General features: G+C 37.8%; 1 protein-coding gene across 3 annotated transcripts in view; it reads right to left on the bottom strand.

Annotated features, from left to right (window-relative positions):
• ocrl (OCRL inositol polyphosphate-5-phosphatase) overlaps positions 1-21,160 on the bottom strand; it is a 51,385-nt gene that overhangs the window by 12,735 nt on the left and 17,490 nt on the right. The window contains exons 3-17 of one of the 3 annotated variants that reach the window (XM_055643743.1): positions 20,816-20,907; positions 19,514-19,552; positions 17,754-17,861; positions 16,755-16,871; positions 14,873-14,981; positions 13,571-13,735; positions 12,439-12,540; positions 12,194-12,308; positions 11,294-11,410; positions 10,846-11,033; positions 9,421-9,532; positions 8,516-8,625; positions 3,090-3,225; positions 828-938; positions 283-448 (exon numbers count right to left, since the gene is read on the bottom strand). In XM_055643743.1, coding sequence (XP_055499718.1) covers positions 283-448; positions 828-938; positions 3,090-3,225; positions 8,516-8,625; positions 9,421-9,532; positions 10,846-11,033; positions 11,294-11,410; positions 12,194-12,308; positions 12,439-12,540; positions 13,571-13,735; positions 14,873-14,981; positions 16,755-16,871; positions 17,754-17,861; positions 19,514-19,552; positions 20,816-20,907 — 1,787 coding nt within the window. Of the gene's footprint in view, positions 1-282; positions 449-827; positions 939-3,089; positions 3,226-8,515; positions 8,626-9,420; positions 9,533-10,845; positions 11,034-11,293; positions 11,411-12,193; positions 12,309-12,438; positions 12,541-13,570; positions 13,736-14,872; positions 14,982-16,754; positions 16,872-17,753; positions 17,862-19,513; positions 19,553-20,815; positions 20,929-21,160 lie in introns of all 3 variants that reach the window. The other 2 variants (XM_055643742.1, XM_055643741.1) reach the window with 2 other exon arrangements.

The raw sequence follows: 21,160 nt of genomic DNA on the forward strand, positions 1-21,160 counted from the left end.
GGAGAAAGGTGGAGATGTCGCATTGGAACTTATATGGATATTTGTGGAGGTAAATGAGTGAACCAAAACAACCTATAGCATTGGGTTCCTCTAGAATGCTGAAAAGGGAGGCTATCTACTTGGTGGTGGGATTACTATATATATTAATATCACAAAAATAATGCAATGTTGGGTGAAGGATCCAAGGACAAAAGCAAAATGACCTCAAGGCAGAAATCAAGTCAATGATCTGTGACAACACCATTAATATAGTACATGGTTTGTTAACTTTAATTTACTTACCGGGTTCGAGATATCCTTCACAAGGTTCTGCCCGTAGCCACTGCTTGCTGTAATGGCTATCATTCAATTTAGGAATAAAGGAGAAATGACATGGAACCTGTCCATCATTAGTAATCTGAAACAATTTCTTTTGTAGCTGTCGGAACTTAACATCCTCAAAAGTGAACTGTAAGTAAATAGAAGCAGATTGTTTATTCCCTATTTTCATACAATTATTCTGAAGCATTCTTAAAAATTAAACTTGGAACAACAATATTAATTAGCTCAAAGATACTGTATAAATTGCATTGTAGGCTCATCAGCTAATTGTCCTATTTGCTTTCACATAACCATTTCGGTATTTTGTGAAGTGGCTAACTATTAATATTCTAACTTACGGTCTATTGTTGCAGCACTGATAACCAGCGTAAGAGTGTATGCATTTACAATAATAAAGGAAAGGTAAAATCATGTGACAAAAATCAAGTGTTAGGTTAGAACATTGTCAATTGCAGTATTGTATTTTTAAGGCAATGTCCGAATCAGAAAGGTCGCAATGCACTTACATCTCTCCCACTAAGAGATAAAGAAGGCAAGAACTCATTTTCCATTCGATCCATCACCCGAACGATATCTTCGAATACTTTCTTGTACCGACGCTCATCTACAATTTTCACCTATTGGAGAATGAAATTAACAATTTCATCTTTCACTTGGAAACAAAATCTATATGCATTGTATACTAATCCTGAAGAACAAACTTTCAGTTACATATATCCTTTTCAACCTCAATATTTTGCAGCCAATCCAGTATAATTAAAACACGATCTGGTTTACAGTGATATTTTACATCCACAGAGATGACTATACATAAATATAAATCACAGGGAGATCTCTCGTTCTCATGCAAATGCATGGCAGATGCAGTATAATGGCAAATGCATGGCAGATACAGTATAATGTGGATAAATGTGAGGTTATCCACTTTGGTGGCAAAAACAGGAAAGTAGACTATTATCTGAATGGTGGCCGATTAGGAAAAGGGGAGATGCAACGAGACCTGTGTGTCATGGTACACCAGTCATTGAAAGTAGGTATGCAGGTGCAGCAGGCAGTGAAGAAAGCGAATGGTATGTTAGCATTCATAGCAAAATAGTTTGAGTATAGGAGCAGGGAGGTTCTACTGCAGTTGTACAGGGTCTTGGTGAGACCACACATGGAGTATTGCGTACAGTTTTGGTCTCCTAATCTGAGGAAAGACATTCTTGCCATAGAGGGAGTACAGAGAAGGTTCACCAGACTGATTCCTGGGATGTCAGGACTTTCATATGAAGAAAGACTGGATAGACTCGGCTTGTACCTGCTAGAATTTAGAAGATTGAGGGGGGGATCTTATAGAAACTTACAAAATTCTTAAGGGATTGGACAGGTTAGATGCAGGAAGATTGTTCCCGATGTTGGGTAAGTCCAGAACAAGGGGTCACAGTTTAAGGATAAGGGGGAAATCTTTTAGGACCGAGATGAGAAAAACATTTTTCACACAGAGAGTGGTGAATCTCTGGAATTCTCTGCCACAAAACGTAGTTGAGGCCAGTTCATTGGCTATATTTAAGAGGGAGTTAGATGTGACCCTTGTGGCTAAAGGTATAAGGGGGTATGGGGAGAAGGCAGGTACAGGATACTGCGTTGGATGATCAGCCATGATCACATTGAATGGCAGTGCAGACTCGAAGGGCTGAATGGCCTACTCCTGCACCTATTTTCTATGTTACTTCAAAAGCAAGATTCCCGATTGGGCAGATGTCTCATCTACACAAGATCAAGACTTCCAGTGTAGAGCTATGTACAGAACCAGACTGAGAACTGCATGGGAACACAGAAAGCAGCTACAGATAGATCTGTGTTGGAACTGGTGCTCCATTTTTTAATAATAATCACGATATAGGTGTTGGGAACACAGTCAGTAAATGTAAAAGGATACCATAATATGCATGTGCAAGCAAATGTGCAATCTCTTTAGAGAGAAAAAAGCCATAAAAGTTTGGTTAGGCCATATTTAGCGTATTGCGCAAAAAAAAAAAAACCCCGCTGGAGGAAAAACACAGCAAGTCAGTCGACATCCATGGAGGGAAATGGAAGATAGCATTTTGATTCAAGACTCTTCTTCAATCTGAAGGGTCCAGAATCAAACATCACCTGTGCAGTCTGAAGAAAGTCCCAACTCAAAGTATTGTCCATTCATTTCCCACTTGATCCACCAAATTCCTCCAGCAGTTGGATTTTTGCTCATTCCATAATCTGCAATCACCTGTGATTCAATATTTGGAGTATTGTGTGGAGTTCTAGTCAACCCATTACAAGAAAGCTTTAGAGAGGGTGAGGAAGTGGTTGATTCGGATGCTGCCTGGATTGTTGCGCATCAGTTCGGAGGAGGTTGGACAAACATGGATTACTTTCTCTCGAGCAGAGGCAAAGGAGAGAATCAACAGAGGTTTATAAAATTATGAAATGCATAGAATTGAGTAGACAGTTAGAATCTATTCCCTGCAGTAGGGGACATAGGTTCTAAATGAGAAGGAAACTTAAAAAAAAAAAACTGCAGTGGTGCCTGGAGCATGCTGGTACTGGTGATGAAAGCAGATACAGTGGCATCTAAGAGAATTTTTAGATGGTTTAAGATAGGCAAAAACACAGAGAATGGGGGGGCATGGAACATAATTCAGACAAAAGAGATTAGTTTTGGTTGTCATCATAATCAGCACAGACATTGGGGGCCAAAGAGCCTGTGCATGTTCTATGTTAAGTACTGTAAGAACAAAAGGTCATACCCCAATATCCAAGAGCGAGCTGACAGGTTTGTGATCACTGGTTCGAAGCTCCATATGACTTCGATAACATTTTTGCTGAACACTTTCACCTCTCCAGAGAACTCGATCACACCATGCTGGGACACGGCATTTGCCACTGCCAGGATGAAACAGTGAACATGATAAGGCTGTGTAATAGCAATGTAATAAAATACAAGATATAATAATCAAAGGGAACATTCAAAGTGATCACCTTTACCTATCTGTTTCATTACACTTTGATGATTCTGCTGCCCATAGTTTTATTGTGTATTTATTTGCAAGTAGTGCAAATCAGGAAGAGATGAATAAATAGAATGCTAATTTATTGGCAAAGTCCGGAAAGATCAATTTAAAGATTTAAAAGCTTTTCTAAAATTGGCAAAACCCAGTTATGGCACAATTTTTAACTCCACATAAACTGCAGGGTCTTTGCACAGTTGAGGGAAAAACACCTGAACGGAGTTCAACCGTAATTAGGAATTATTCAACATCATTTCCTTTTAGTGGAGGACAATGACAAAAGTGGATGGAAACAGGTAATTAAACAGGAATATAACTAAAAATGTTAGTTATATGCATTTGCAAAACCTACATAAAATTATTTTTTGCTAAATAGAATATCTGCTGAGATTTGCACTAAATGTGATATTTTCTTCAATGAGCACACAATAGCACATCCATGGGCAGCACAGTGGTAGAATTGCTGCCTTAGAGACCCACATTTAATCCTGCTGTCTGTACGGAGTTTGTACGTTCTCCCTATGACCGCGTGGGTCTTCTCCGAGCGTTCCGGGTTAGTCCCATACACTCCAAAGGCTTACAGGTTTGAAGGTCAATTGGCTTTGTTAAAATTGTAAATTGACGCTGGTGCGTAGGATAATTCTAGTGTTCAGTGTGATCATTGGTCGGCGAAGACCTGGTGGGCCAAAGGACCAGTTCCTGTGCTCTTATCTCTAACATCTAAAGTCTAAAATAAAAATTCACTACTTCTATGTATGGATAATATAAAGCAATAGAACATTGCAAGTATGTAGCTGAGTATCATACTGAAGCCCATGAAGCCACCAAATCATGGGCTATGGCAGGTGGACCCAGACAGGGGCCTGTGTTTGAGCACAAGAAGCTCACTAATGTAAGGTGTGCTGTTCGCTTCATCTGTAAAAATGAGCAAGCTATGAGGGCTGATTCCATGGCTAAGAAGCTGCTAAGTAACAATGCTACAGATTTTTGGAAGGAAGTGAGAGCTCTTAGCAGTTGCAAAACATCTCTACCATGCACTGTAGATGGAATCTCTGGAACAGCTAATATCGCGGAGTTATGGCGACAACATTATAGCACTTTATTCAACTGTGGCCAAGGTGACTTGTATAGGGTGGACAATATTGAGAGTAATGACTCGATGGCGATTATGTCACATGAGGTGTATCATGCCATGAACAAGCTGTCCAACAACAAAGCAAGTGGCTTGGATCATGTCTCTGCTGAAAATCTTAAGTATGCGAGTATGAGGATAGCTCCTCTCCTAGCTATTTGTTTTACTGGCTTTATGATTCATGGCTTGTTACCAGACTCAATGTTGTCTGGCCTGTTAGTGCCAGTCAGTAAGGACAAAGCTGGTAATGTAGGCAGCCTAAATAATTACAGGCCCATAGCTTTAGCCAGCATATTGTCAAAAGTTTTAGAAAGAGTTCTGCTGGATAGAATAAATGAGTTTGTTAACTCCACAGATAACCAGTTTGGCTTTAAAGCTAAACATGGCACTGACTAATGCATATATGCCCTAAAGGAGATTGTAAACAAATATAGAGGCAAAAACTCTTCAATCCTTATGCGCTTTATTGATGCTTCCAAAGCCTTTGACCGTGTTAAGCACAGAAAGCTGTTTGGTAAAATGCGTCAAAGAGGGGTGCCTAAATACATTGTTAGAATTCTGGCCTACTGGTATGCACACCAGATTATGCAAATAAAATGGGACAAAAGGGTCTCAGCCCCATTTGGGGTTAGCAATGGTGTTAGACAAGGGGGAATTTTGTCCCCAGTCCTTTTTAATCTATATATTGATGATCTGTCTAAACAATTGAAAACCTGTAACACTGGGTGCGTGATTGGTAATATTTTAGTGAACCATATTATGTATGCAGATGATCTTGTGGTCTTTAGTCCATCTAGCGCTGGTCTCCAGCAGCTCCTTACTATACGTTCCATGTATGGTGTGGAACATGACATTAAATATAATGCTAGTAAGAGTGCTGTTATGGTCTGTAGAACCAAAGAGGATAAATGCCTAAAATATCCTGTTTTTAAATTGTCTGACAACAATCTTAGTGTCTGTAATAAGATAAAATATCTAGGGCATATTATTACAGAACAAATGACAGATGATGAGGATATTTATAGGCAACGACGCATGCTGTATGTACAGGCAAATATCCTCTTGCGTAAATTTGGTGCGTGTGCAGATGTGGTGAAGATGTCGCTATTTAGAGCATACTGCACACCACTCTACACTGCGCACCTGTGGTCGAACTATTTAAAGACAAGTATGCAGAGACTAAAGGTGGCATATAACGATGCCATGAGAACACTGCTAAGGCAACCTAGATGGTGTAGTGCCAGTAATATGTTTGTGGCTGCAGGAGTCAGTACTTTAGAAGCTATCCTAAGACACCACATGTATAAATTCATTTGCAGGATAAATGACTCTAAAAATGTGCTTATTGTGGCCTTGACAAACATAAGGGTTAGCACTAGCACCCAGTTGTGGACACGCTACGAGGACATCCCAGTTGTGGAGACACCATGGTATCGTTGAACAAATTTTTTTTTCCCCTTAGTCCCCAGCCTGCACATTGATCATCCCTTTCATCCATATCTGGAATTTATTTTTAAATGATACAAGGATTGTGGTCATTTTTCTGAGTAAAGAAGTTAAATTATAAAATTATGATGTTTTTTATGTGATATACCATGATTTTTATATATTATATTATGATATTTGATATGCAATGCATTTTTAATTTAATGTTGCCCCTTGTCTGGACCTTGAGTCCGTAATAAAGTTTATTATTAAAGCTAAGAAACACTACCTGAGAATTCAGGAAGTTATATCCTTTTGAGAATTATTTCCTCTTGCTTTTTATCTTCTCAAAGTGAGAGAAAATAACTAACTTTTAATTAATAGCTCACGTTGTAGGACTCGGGTTAAAACTCATATCATTTCAATTCAATTTCTATTGTAGTAGTTAGGAATGAAAATATCACTAGAGTGCAGGATATTATCAGGGCGATAGATTTATGAGAAGCCAAGCTTGAATTGCAAAAGGGAAAAATGGCGGGCAGCAGTTTGTTTGGTGGCAATGAATTTCAAGTAATTCCTGTAACCTTCCGACTAGTTTAAAAATGTTCAAGCAGCAGGCCTTAACTGAAATTAATACTACCAGATTAATCACCAAGGTGAGTTTCCACATAAAGTGATCATTGTACATCATGTACATAATTAAGCTTGTTTTAAAGTTTTTCAAAGATTATGAATTAACCAAAGAAGATTATTGTATATTATTCTGTCTAGTTTAGTTCCTTAATCTCCGCTCTTTATTCCATCAGAAATTCCACTAACAGATAGTACCAGGACAAACTTGAATCCCAGTAGAATCACTTTGACATCTGCCGACTGTGGCAAGGCCCAAATATTGTAAATAACTGCAAAGTTAAGTTGGGCAGGCTGGTGATAGTGCGGCCCGCCCTGATCAATTAATGCTTTCTATGATCGCTTTGAGCAGAAGATCAACAGGCCGGTGACATCCATCCCATCAGATTAGTGTGTGGGTTTCCACAGGGTCACCATTGCAGTAGTTGAACCCATGGAAAACAACTGGTCTGGACGAGTCCTTGGCTGCGTCCTTTGGAGCTGCACTAGTGAGAATGGTCACGGACATCTTTAATCTCTTCCTGTTCAAGAAGGAACTGCAGATGCTGGAAGATCGAAGGTACACAAAATTGCTGGAGAAACTCAGCGGGTGCAGCAGCATCTATGGAGCGAAGGAAATAGGCGACGTTATGGGCCAAAACCCTTCTTCAGACTGATGGGGGGTGGGGGGGGGGAGAAGGAAGGAAAAAGGGAGGAGGAGGAGCCCGGGGGGGAGGGGATGGGGGGGGGGGGGGATGGGTGGAGACAGCTCGAGGGTTAAGGAAGGGGAGGAGACAGCAAGGGCTAGCAAAATTGGGAGAATTCAACGTTAATGCCATCAGGATGCAAACTGCCCAGGCGGAATGTGAGGTGCTGTTCCTCCAATTTCTGGTGTTGCTCACTCTGGCAATGGAGGAGACCCAGGACAGAGGTCGGATTGGGAATGGGAGGGGGAGTTGAAGTGCTGAGCCACCGCGAGGTCAGGTTGGTTATTGCGGACTGAGCGGAGGTGTTCGGCGAAACGATCGCCCAACCTACGCTTAGTCTCCCCGATGTAGATCAGCTGACATCTAGAGCAGCGGATGCAGTAGATGAGGTTGGAGGACCTCCTATTTTGTCGCCTATTTCCTTTGCTCCATAGATGCTGCTGCACCCGCTGAGTTTCTCCAGCAATTTTGTGTACCTTTAATCTCTCCCTGTTCTGTTAGGAGGTACTCTCCTGCTTCAAGATGAACACTATCATCCCAATGCCATAGAAAAGCAAGAACGTATGCGTGAATCACTATTGTCCAGTGCCCCTTACATCCACCATCATGAAGTGCTTAGAGGCATTGGTTATGGCATACATTAAATCCAGCCTACCAAGCAACTAGCATATCCCCAACAACCTTTACCAACTTCTACAGATACATCGTAGAAAGCCTTTTATCAGGATGCATCACAGAATGGTTTGGGAACAACTCCATCCAGAGTGCAGACTTGACCACCCATCTACTTCACTGGAGACCTTTGAACTATCTTTAATTGGACTTTATCTTGCACTAAATGTTATACCCATAATCCTGTATCTATGGGTGGCTTGATTGCAATCATGTATAGTGCTTTCATTGACTGGATAACACACAACAAAAAGATTTTCACTCTACCTTGGTAAATGTGACAATAATAAACAAAGCTTTATTTAGAACATGACACCATGATAAACTAATCTTGAGCTCTAGTAGTCAAACTGTAGTAAACACCATTTTTGTTTAGTAAATTTTGCATTTTAAAAATATTCTAAACATCTACCCAATTGGATTGGTTTACAGAAGGTCAGTGCCAGTTGTAAAAAAAAATGTATGTGGAAACAACCAATGTACTTCTTAAAATTAACTCAATATGCATCCAGATGAAAATTGCAGGCTACAACAATTAACCAATGCTCCATAAAGTTTTGCATGAAAAACACCATTTGTACATATTTCCATTAATAAATTCATTTATCAAGGTTATTTACCTCGAGTCCCATCGGTCTGATTTAGTATCATATTTGTAAGTGGGTCTGAAATGAATTTCCCCCTCATTAAAGTCTGCAAAGGCTTTTTTAGTAACGCGTTGAATATTCAGCTGAAAATAAGATAGAAACCAATTGAATAATAATCAAATATTATCCATATTTTAAAAATCACATTTCTGAAGAAAGCCAAAATGAGTTATGCACATAACACACTGGTAAAATATTGAACTTCACAACTATATGCCAAGAAACATATCTAGAGTTTCTGTTCAGGGAAACGATAAAGATTTAATAGTGCTTTGTCAAATGGGCTTCTCCCGTAAATCCCTAAAAATGTATACAAGTTCTTGGAGCAACCTAGGAAACAATTAGACAATCACACAAAGTATTAAAAACTTAAATTTTTCACAGCACGTGGTTGATTTTAGTTCTTCCCATAGTTTAATCAAAAGTTTTTCCTTTGTTCTTATTCTTGTTAGACCAAAATGCTATCTTGACAAAGTTCCAAATGTATCTCTTAGTTCTCATAGCTAACATAAAACAAATTTTCTAAACCCAAAAAGATTAACATTGAAATACTCAGGAGGCAAAAATATAATAACCTCCATTGAGACTGAATATGATCATACTCAAATTTGAAAATAATTTATAACTGCCAAACGTTAACTTTTCTATTTATACTCCAAATACCTCATTTAAACATTGAAATTGCTTGTAGTGCAGCCCCACCCCCTTACCATGTTATTTTTGTAGTGTGTACATGTAATATTATTGGTACCAAACAAAATAAGAACCTATTAAAATACCACAAAATTAAAGGTTTGTTGATTCACTGAAATTAGATTTAAAGGAAAGCATTCAACTTGTTTTCACATAATGAATAGCAGGTACAAGTATTTTCCAACCTGGTCAAATTCCAATAGTTTCCTTAAATCTTGCCTGTCTATCAATGCCTTCACTTCACTGGCATCTGGGAGGCAGAGTCTGTAATTCAGGTCACCAAGCCAAAGAACAACACTAACAGAAATGTGAACAAAGTGAGAAAGGTTAGAAAACATTGCAACTGCTTTGGGAAGATGTGGAAATATTACCTATAAACATTTTCCTTACTGCACAGGGTAACCTTATAACCACCATAAAAGGAGTGTTAGATTCAAAGACAAAACTGGTTTGTATTAATTATGGGGATATAGTAATCACCAGCAAGCTCAGCATTTATTGTCCATCCATAATGGTATTGAGAAGATAACATCCCAAGGTGAAAGCACTGAAAGTTCTAGTTGACAGGTAACAGCAGGATTTTGATTTAGTACTGAAGAAGCATTTCTGTGTCTGACTTGGAGGGGAACTAACAAGTGGTAGTGTTTCACATGGTTGCTTATTATGTCATTTTGGGCAGTAGAGATCACAGTTTAGTAAGCACCAAAGCAGCCTTGGTAAGTTACTGTTACACATCTTGTATATGGTCCATAGTGGGGATTGAAGATTTACGACAGTGAATAGTGTGGCATCTAGACACGTGCTTTATGATGTTTGCACAGAAATTCAGGGTGGTCTGACCTGCACTATTAATAGAGAGGATTCATCACACAATGTGCTTTGATGGAAAACCTTGATGATAAAATTTGAGTAAACATGGATCAGTTACTCCCCACATCACTAATCTGTTCTCTTAGCCATAATTTTAGGCAGCAATTGCTGGCTGAGTTTCTGATCAATGGTGAACTGAGACGTTGATAGTGGGGATTTGACATGATGGCGTCTGAATGAGAATCTTAAACGCATCTAATGTTTAGCTTCCAGCAATCAGACTGCTTCATTGCATGCGAAATTGTGAATAGAACTTCATAAGACCAAAAGTTGCAAAAAGGATCTGGAAACCCAGAAAGTAAATGTTTGTTTTTTCAGTTGTCTGCATTCTATGAACATTACAAAGTATATTTAAGTGAGTGATTATGGAAGCAGAATTGTGCTAAATGCAAAACAACCTAATTAAAACAATTAAAAACTATTTAATTAGTTAAAACGAAAAGTACACAATTTTTTCAACTGTTAATTCTAAAATGACGAAAAAGAAATCCATTTTAAAAATCCTCTGGTCCTAAAATAGAACCAGCTTTGGGCAGTGTCATTCCAGTTTTCAGTGGAAGCAGTGTAAATTAGCAACAAAAATCCGAGAAATTAGTGCAATAAATGTAATGGAGATAATAGAGTATGCATATCTCATCCAGCTCACACAGAGACAGACTGTTTTTTACACTACCAGACAGCATAGGATTAATCAACACCGCCACTTAGCCTGCATTCCCCAAGTCCTCTTCCATACTCACTCATGTTTACTAATGTTTATTGAAGGCTGATTATGTTCAGATCCTTGGAAACTCATGCGAGCACATATATCTTTATAATCCTGATTCCTTCTCTCAAAGTCCTCCACGTGAGCAGCAAGGTGAGAGTTCACAATGCAGAAACTTGTGTGGTGAAAGACAAACCGGACTGCTACTCCGCCTTTATTACCCTGTGAATTTGGACACAAATAATGCTTTGTACAGAGCTTGATACCACAAGGAAAACCTTTTGGCCATGTTATTAATTATTTTATAAACTGCTAGTATGCATTGCATCCATTAAACTCCATCTAAAACATCTTCTCTAAGTGATAAAATAACAAAAAAATGTGAATATGTACTCTTTACAAACAAAATTGTTTTCATTGGAGTGTAGCTGGAGAAAAGACAAGCTGTGTATCTTCTCGGATACTGTCAACTTTGTTCTTACCATCTTTCCCATAATTCCCGTTCCTACAGACTCTGCTGCCACATCTTTTATGTGCTTTTCGTGTTCCTTTTTCACAAACACAATCATCATCATTCCAACTAATCGAATCAGTTTTACCTAAAAAGGGAATATCATCAAAAGAACCAAATGTGTTAACTTTATACAACCAATAGTTGCATGATCTGAAATGCAAAGTCAACAGAAGTAACTAAAATAATTTGTAGGGATAATCAAAAAAGCAAGGCAGTGGGACCATGTGGATTGCTTTTCTCTAGAACTACAGGATCTTGACAGGCCAAATGGCCTCAATTCATGCTACAATATTTCTGCAGTTTTCTTACCATGCTGATTTGTGTTATGTCAATTCAAAATTTTAATCAGTCATAAAATACTTAAAAAAAGCTCTGCACATTGATATTCTCAGTCATACAGTGTGGAAACAGGTCATATGGTCCAACTTGTCGCCCATACGGACTAAAATGCCCCATCTAAACTAGTCCCACCTGCCTGCATTTGGCCCATATCCCTCTAAACCTACTCTATCCATGTACCTGTCTAAATGTTTCTTAAACGTTGCGATAGTACCTGCCTCAACTACCTCCTCCGGTAGCTTGTTCCACACATCCACCATCCTTTGTGTAAAAAAAAACGTACTTATTTAAATTTTTAAAAAATATTAATAATTTAAACAACTTCACTGCCGTTGACTTTCAAGGATGCTCTTTACAACTTATTTGGTAACAATGGATCAACAGAAAATAAAGGACCTGTTTCACCCCAAATGTCAGCCATACTCCAAAGATTGAGGTTTACAAAGTCTGATAGTGGATAATCAGAGTTTTACTGTACACCCATTTGAAACATAAACAGGCGTCCAATTTTATGAAGGTATTAACTTACTTTGCAATATTTAGATTTATGATGCAAACTTTTTTCTGCTGCACTCAACCATTCATTCTCCTTCCCAGAATCCATGTAAAAGAAGGCTTCAGTACTGAGATCCAACTCCTGAAAGCTGAACATCAATTTAAACAGTAATTCAAGTTAACAACCCAATCAAAATCAATTAATCAAGTTATAGTAACTTTTGTTTTTATTTAGAAGTTGCAAGAAGGATTGTGATAATTGAGTTAGACATCTCTTACCCCAGGCAGTACACATCAGGTGGATGTGCATCAGCAGATAACCAGGGATCCAGACTACAATCTGGAGACTGTCCATTTACATTCCAGGTACCAACAAAAAACCTGCAGTCAGATAACCATTCACAGCATTCTCAGTTAAAATGTACAAGCGAACTTCCCAAATGGGAATTTGATGTTTTGTTTCAAAATAAACGATTCTTTCACCATACTGAAGCTTGTGATAGTTAAATCCTCAAGTTTTAAATATGGCTAAGATACTAAGATTCTGAATTATGTTAAAGCCTAATAAGTCTTAAAACATTTTTACTAAACCAGTTTAAAGGTTACTAAGGTGAGATTTGCAAAAAGATATTATAGCTCTATAAATGTTGTGCCAAATTTATGCATTTCAAACTTTAAGGTTAGGATAGATAGGAAGACCAAACAATAGATTCAGATTCAGATTCAATTTTAATTGTCATTGTCAGTGTACAGTACAGAGACAACGAAATGCATTTAGCATCTCCCTTGAAGAGCGACATAGCAAACGATTTGAATAATTAAAAAAAAAAAAAAAAAGAATAGAACACTGTTTGGGAATAAAAGCATTAAACATTAAAGACAATGAGTTAGTACACTACTGGACTGTGTAGGAAGTTTCTACTTAGAGAAAGGTCCTGCAAAATTTAGAATAAATTAAGAATCAAGAGCCTACAGCTGATTAAATATAGAATTCTCATGAAAAGGAATTAAAATACTGTTCCATGAAGGATTAAGATTGCTATTAAGGCCCTGAATCCTTATGAAAGTACAAAACCAATGTTTTTATTCAATGGCTGAGTTAACAGGAACATGGTGCCATAGAAAGAAATCAATTAATATTAGCTGGACCAAAGAGTCTTCTTTAACAACATTTGGTTGAATGCTTTCCTTCAAATCAAATTTGTTTGACTGCGATTTCTCACTTCCCAAGATAATAAACATGAAACGTTAGTTTGCTCGAGTTCTCAAAAGAAAACAAACCTAAATTAGTGGGATAAAAATCTACACACCACAATGAACATTAGGGAAATGGACTGGAATTATCTAGCCAACTCTGAACTTGTGCATTAACAACCTTACAATTCCATATGATAAGGTGATTTGTACAGACCTAAAATCCTGAAAGTCGACAAAGTCTTTTTCACGTTTTGCTAGACAATGTTTAATCAGACCTTCTCTGGCTAACGACTGATTACTTGGTTCAAATAGCTTCCGTATTGTGTTGGATACTCTTGGTTGTCCATTCCGTGACCCATCTTTTTCAGATAATGGTTTGCTACATTAAAAAAAAGATAAGTGCTGTTTTAAAGTGCAGGTGGGAAACACCAAGAACAGATAATAGGGAGCAACAGCTGTCAACAGCAGTTAACAAATGCTTCCTTCAGAAATATTGTCATGTGGAAAAAAAATTAGGAATTTGTATCCTGAGATCATACAAGCTTTAACATTATTGCCTATTGGGAATATGTTTTTTTTCAATGACAGGAATCTTTATTTCTTTATATGTAAACACAATAATGGAGTTAATTTAAAAATACTTAAATACAACCTAAATGAATTGAAGTAATCATAGCGAACTAATTGCTTTAGAACATAGAATAGTACAGCACAGGCACGGGCTCTTTGGCCCACCATGTTTGTGCTGAACATGATGCCTAGCTGAACTGATCTCATTTTGCCTGCACATGATCCATATCCCTTTATACCCTGCACTTCCACGTGCCTGTTCAAAAGTCTCTCAAACTTCACTATTTTATCTATCTCCATAACAACCCCCACCACCCTCTGTGTAAACGGAAACTGTGAAGAAATAGACTAGAAATGGCTTTATGATAGTGTCGGCATGCCAAGAAAATCTGACAAAACTAATCCAGAACCGGCATGATGGATCAACGATCCCTCACGCAATTCTTCACTCAATTTCTGTTGGATGGCACAGAAAGTGTTATGACTGCTCACAGTCCCTTTTTGCTGCAGAGAGCTGGTTATGATGCAAGAGCTGATAAAAAACTCCAATAACCTAAAAATCTTGGAAAAATATCAATTCTTTTTTGAAAGTGTATAGAATTGTTTTTATCTTTTCTTGTTTTCAGTTGACCACTGACAATCACATTTTCTGCTCAGGCACGAACAGCTGCCAGAAGCAAGACATCATATGTTGATCAGCTGATGCAGCTGCAAGGAGCCAAGAATTTCAGGTGTCGGAGGAAGAAATTTGCTTGATTTTTTAAAATTCCTAACAATATAAATTGTGGTTGAATTTGATTTAATTCTCTTACAACAACACGACAACAGCATGAACTCCTAGTTGATTTCTCTTCTCACCCTAGTCCAATTATGCCAAAATCAATGTTTGTAGGTCAACTATTGCTCCAATTAATCTCAGTGGTCAATTAATAAATTAGTTATTTACTTGGTACGAGCTGAGACTGCCACAGGTGCAACTTTGTTTCCAGCTTGATTCTGTTGATTCTTCTTTTCCAGATTTAAAACATCACTGAAATCATCATCAAACCCAAACTCTATGGAGAAGAAAATGGCAATGTAAACTATTTTTAAAGTTATCCTTAAACACTCACACATGTTTACCAATGTTTCTAGAAAGCTGTGAGAATCTGGCAGATTTAACCAAGGTGGTTAATGACCATGATATGTTGAGCAAGCAAGAGATCATAATTATAGCCAGGAAACCTGGAAATGCCAAAACACTAAATGATTGCAGATTTTAAAAAATGTCAATTGGATCCTGATATTATTCTGTTTTATGTCTGGCAACTGAGAGGCTGGTTGACTGCAGAGGAAATAAGTCATCAGACAACTGCAGTGGAGTTAATCGCCAAAGAAGATTAAGGTACAGTAGATTGGAGATTGGTGTAAAACTCACGAGCAAACCACAAAGGGCTGGAGGAACTCTGCAGGTCAGGTAGCATCTGTGGAGGAAATAGACAGATGGCGTTTCGGGTCGGGAGACTTCTTCAGATTGATTGGACTAGTGAGGAGAAAGCTAGAAAAGAGGCAAGGCTGGACAAAGCTTGATAGGTGGATGCAGGTGAGAATTGGTTGACAGATGGGTAGAATACGTGACATTGGCTGGAGGTGAAAAGGAGACAAAAGGGCATAAGATATGAATAGGGGAGTGCAGCATAAAGCCAGAGGGAGGGATATAGTTGAAAGTGGATAGGAGGTTGGGAAGGGGGATGAAAGAGGTTGCATAGAGGGGAATTGGGGGTCTCGGACATGGGAGACCACCACTGGAAGGAGGAGAAAGGAGGAGACTGGGAGGGTGGGAGAAATGTTTGCACTTTGCAGTTAGGGGAGGTATTACTTGGAAATTGGAGACTTCATTATTCAAACTGTTGGGTTGTAAGTTAACCACATGGATATGATGTGCTGTTCCTCCAGTTTGTTTGTGGCCTCATTCTGGAAATGGAGGAGACCAAGGACATAAAGTTTAGTATGGGTATGGGAAGGGAGTTAGCAATGGTGAAATGGTGCAAACCCCATTCGTAGCTATTCAGATTCCTTTCATTTACCACGTTTCATTTGTCTTCCACTCGGTCACTCTCCCTAAAAATGGCCCTGATTCTGCTGGTTGGAACAGCTAGTATTTTCAAATAGCAGCACATACAATGGTCACTGAAGTCCAAAAATTACTTACCATTAGTTGGACCATATGTTTAAACAGTCTCTGTTGCTGGACTTCCCATTCATCAGCAGAACAGGATCTTGTTGAGATTGAAACCATCTCATGGATCCAACATAACGTTAAGACTGGTTACCCCACTAATTTTAAACGGGGAGAGTGGAGTAGTGGAGTTGCAGGAAGTATGGCTGCAAATCTGTTGTTGCAAATTATTTCTTTGGTTTGATGCATTTAATTATTGAAGTGTTTTAATTCATTTCAGTGTAAAAACATTTAGTTCATTTTCAGCAGTTTTCAAATCTTTCTGGAAGCCAGATATATTTGTTGCTCACAAAGGGTGCTTTGAAGGTGGAACTTCCCCATTTCACTGTTCAATACATGATCAACCAACATTGAGCATTTGCCTTATTTATTTTTGAACATTAACCTTCGATTTGAGTATGTACATGAAGGCAACTGAAAAGCTAAAATATTTAACTTCCGTTTGGCATTAGCAACAAAACAACAAACAATTCTTAAATTAAATTAGAACATCCAGCTATTTAAGCTTTTCCCTTCCAATTAATCTGAGAAGATATGTTCAGATTCTACACTGGTACTTAACCAACCCTGTATTTTCTAGACATTTGCCTAATAGAAACTTGGACTTTACCTGATTTACCTGCTCCGCTTCCTTTGCTATTTAGCATGCCAATCTGGGGCCAATTAGTTGATTCCATCCCAAATGGATCCATCATTACTTTATCCACACCAGTGTTTTTAAATGTAGCTGTATTTGAATAGAGGAAGAAAAAAATACCAACAGAAGTGTCAACCGTTTCATAAAACTCAAATTACCTTCTTAAATCATTCATTCTCATCATCAGTGAAATAGTGAAGGCCATTTCTGCATTCATTACTAACAGCTCTCATATTAAACTTTGCAAATATCACCCGAACACGCAACAAAAGTATTCCAACACATAGCTGCTTGCCATTAACTGTTCACCTTTAGCAATACTACTTTAAACCAAACAACAAATTAATACATGTACTTCATAAGCTGAGATAGTCACATCAAATTTACCTGAAAAAAATTAAAACACATTTTCAAATTCCTTTTAAGTCTGCCGCAATCTGTTTTGTTTATAACTAAATGCTAAGTGAAATCATTAATTTTAACTTAAATTGTGCATCTGAAAGGCAAGGAATATGGTCTCTTCGAGCATTACCCCAAAACCCTTTCTAATGAACTGCAACAGCCTGACTGCAACAGGGAAGTACTATGATTACCAAGACGTTACACAATGCACAAAATAAATATGTAGTGTGACACCAATCACATAAAGATTATAACTACAAGGAAGTTATAAAACAGCAGGCTGGTCAAAGTACAACAATAGGGACAGGGCCGAGGCATAGAATACCTAATTTAGAAAACAAAAGCAATTTAATTTCTATCACTCACAAGTTAGGACCATTATAATAGAGCAAAAAACAAACTGGTGGAAGAAGCAAGTCATTATAATATCTTCTTGACAATTACATCTTACATTTAAACAGATCTTTCGAGCATTTTACTAGACTGTTCACTGTGGGGTAAAAAAGGGTCTTCATCTGTAAAAAAAAGATTTTTTTCCTTTCTTTGATTTAAAATTCAAAGCTCGTCTACCTTGCTGAATCCTTTTTACTTCAGTGAGAAAGTTGAGGCAGAACTCGTCATCTGGTAGTTCAAAGTTGCAATTAGCCTGATCACCTTGTACACGGATCCTACATAAGCCTAAAACAATACAATGCATTAATATTAGGCATTGTTGACACAGTATAATAAAACTTTAAAGATATTTAAATTTGGGAGGCTAACAAAGTTAGCATTTGCAAAATTGGATTTGTAGATACCAAAAACACGTTGTGGCTGTAATGGCAGTAAGATAGTGAGCGGTTCTGTAGGAAGCATTATACAAAGTCTGATGTAATCTACAAACGGAAATTAAGTTACTTTGGTGTAAATGCAGAAGATACAGCACCTACTCTGACTTTATTGCTTCCCACCTATATAGGGACTATCTGGCGATGCAACAATTCACTTTCATTTATTCCAATCTAGTATATTGCATTCAGAACTTTGTTTAACAATCTACTCTACCCCGGAGAAACCAAATGCAGATTGAGTGATGTCTTTGCAGAGCACCTGCACTCAGTCTGCAGGGGCAACCCATTGAGTCCAATTGCCCATTATTTTAATTCTCAATCTGACATGTAACTTCCTGCACTGTTCTAAGAAAGGCTTAGACAAGCTCAAGAAAGATGAGATTCTGTGTCTTGGGTCCAAACCTTGAATGCAACAATTTCAGTTAATTAATTCTCACTGTTGGTATCATAACTGGCTGTTTTGCTGCAAGTTATCCTTCAGTAATATGAACTCAACTTTTCACTGAACTAGCAATTAAATGCGTATAGGGTCTTCCAAGCACACTTCAACCGTGTGACTTGGACCATAAGCCTAAATTACACACTTAAGTCCTCAACTGCAAAGTTTTAAATCACAACCGAACTACACTTCCCAAGGAAGCAAGCTGACTCTGATGAATGACATGGCAAGAATTCCCCATGCAATTGCAATCAAGTGCTTTATCCTAGGAAAACTGGAAAAACATTAATAGAAGGAAAATGTATATAAATGGAAGGTAGACACAAAATGCTGGAGTAACTCAGCGGGACATGCAGCATCTCTGGCGAGAAGGAATGGGTGACATTCCGGGTCGAGACCCTTCTTCCGACATTGATATAAATGTATCAGCTAAATTAGCAGCATGCTTACAGGAAAATGGAAATAATTTTTCTTCTAACTTATGGAAAATCAATCCACCTTAGTTGGAAACCCTGTCTCCTTTCCCCACAGATAGGAGCATTTCAACGTTCAGATTAACCAAAATCTTCACAACATCTTCTCCAGAGGAAAGAGGATGCCTTGAATACTTCAGTGTGGCTGAATTTTCACTATTTTGCTAAAGCTAAATCAGTTGCCAAGAATGACCAAGGCAAGCATTCAGATATTCTGATTTAGAGAACCAGCCATGGTAATCCCCGAGAGAAAAAAAAAAGGTTACACTGCATTATCTTATAAAATAATGGGAAGTTGAGCATTCAGAGAAGCTTCTTAACCCAGAAGAAACTTAAAGAATTGAGCTTTCATGTTTCAATATTCTTTACCCTTGATGGGAACATAAACACACGCAGAAGGTGCAAGAGGGAGCTAGCACTGGTAGGTTAACAGATGAACAAAAACCATGAAATCCTCTAGAAATTAACTGGGCAAATGAGGGATATCTGCCTCCCAAGTCTATTCCAATATTTACTTGCTAGAAATTGCAAGGATTATTAATTCAACCAATGGCCATTCTTACGATGAAACAAAAAATAGGAACTCACGTGTAAAAGGATCATCAATCAAAAGAGCCTCTTCAGCCTCTGAAAGTGAAACATTCTCAGGTTATGAAGAATAATCTGAAAGTTTGCAGCATTAGAGTCAAATTCTTCTAATGTAGTAATGTACAGTGACAACTGTTTAAACTACAAAAAGTGCTTGTGGATGGATATCACTGATACATGAAGAAATGTGGCAGGGACAGAATGTTTATACTCCAGTGCATTGAGGACCAGGAGTCAAGGTAAGTCAATTAACAAATACGTCTTGGGAGAATTGAAGGAAGAGTGGCAGTGGAGTTTCCTGGAGTTAATCGAGGTATCGGTGTGTGGAGCACAACAAAGGAATTAAAAAAATAAAAAAAGAAATGTGGCAGGGACAGAATGTTTATACTCCAGTGCATTGATGACCAGGAGTCAAGGTAAGTCAATGAACAAATATGTCTTGGGAGAATTGAATAACAGATGTTTGTCTAGGTAGCAAAAACTCTGTTTTACTCTTCCTGATTTCCAATTCAAGACCTTATGACTCATTTGTAAAAAACACATAAAACATTCATAACAAGTAGTCTATTAACAAATACAATGCTTGGGTTAAGAGTAAAGTTCATATTATCAACCTGATTCCATGATGCAGAAAGAGGTAGCCTGGAGATGACGAGATTAAGAAAAGCCACCATGCCAACTGCTTAGTAGCGTATAAAAGCTGAATTACATAGGTGCAGCTCAAGAACAATGGAAGAAAATGCAGAAAACATCATGGACAATAAAAGGACAATTCACCGTGGACAAAATCAGGCACAGCAGAAAACAAGAAAGTGAACATAATACTTTGAGAGAGCTTGGAAATGTCAAACTATCAGATTTAGGCTGATGGTCAAAGTGAACATAGATGACATTAGATTTTCTGAAGAGAGCCATGACAGAGTTGTTTTAAAAGGAAAGGTGTTAGCTATACTCAAATAAATCTTCCTTTCAGCTGAAATATTATGATAGTTGTAGGATCTAAAGTGGCGGTCCGTTGCCACTAAAAAAAAATATTTTCCTTTTTACTGATGGTCAGGGTTTGGTTTTTGCGCCACAGCTACTCAACAACTTAGCTGAAGCCAAGATAGCTCATTTTGTATTTCTCCACATCAGGGTACACAGCATCATACAAATAACACAATTCCCAATATTTTAAAATTTTAGAATGTTATAGAACAGAGTCAAGCTCATCAAAATTATTAGAGATATTAATTGTATAAATATCCAAATGTAAAAGGAACATGCAATATAAAGAGGTCTCGCGGTTTATACTTTTTATACCTTGAATAATGCGGAACTGGTTATTAATGGGGATCACAGTATGGCAACTGATTGTCCCAGCATTTCCTTCCGGAATTGTAGAGATGGATAAACTGTAATAACAACATTCACCACTAAATAAATTAATTAATAACTACGATCATTAGAGAAAACAAATGTACAGTAATCAAATGACAAGTTTTTAAATTCCAATACGAGAACGTCTATTGATCACCCTCTTAATTGCATTTAATATAATTTTCTAATTCATAATATCTTGATAGTGTATCACAAAATGAACTGGCATCCCACTTCAGCAATATGGTTTTTATATTGTGATATCCAAGTGCACTCAAAATTATTATA

Source organism: Leucoraja erinacea, chromosome 12, assembly GCF_028641065.1.
Source record: "Leucoraja erinacea ecotype New England chromosome 12, Leri_hhj_1, whole genome shotgun sequence".
Taxonomy (NCBI): Eukaryota; Metazoa; Chordata; class Chondrichthyes; order Rajiformes; family Rajidae; genus Leucoraja; species Leucoraja erinaceus.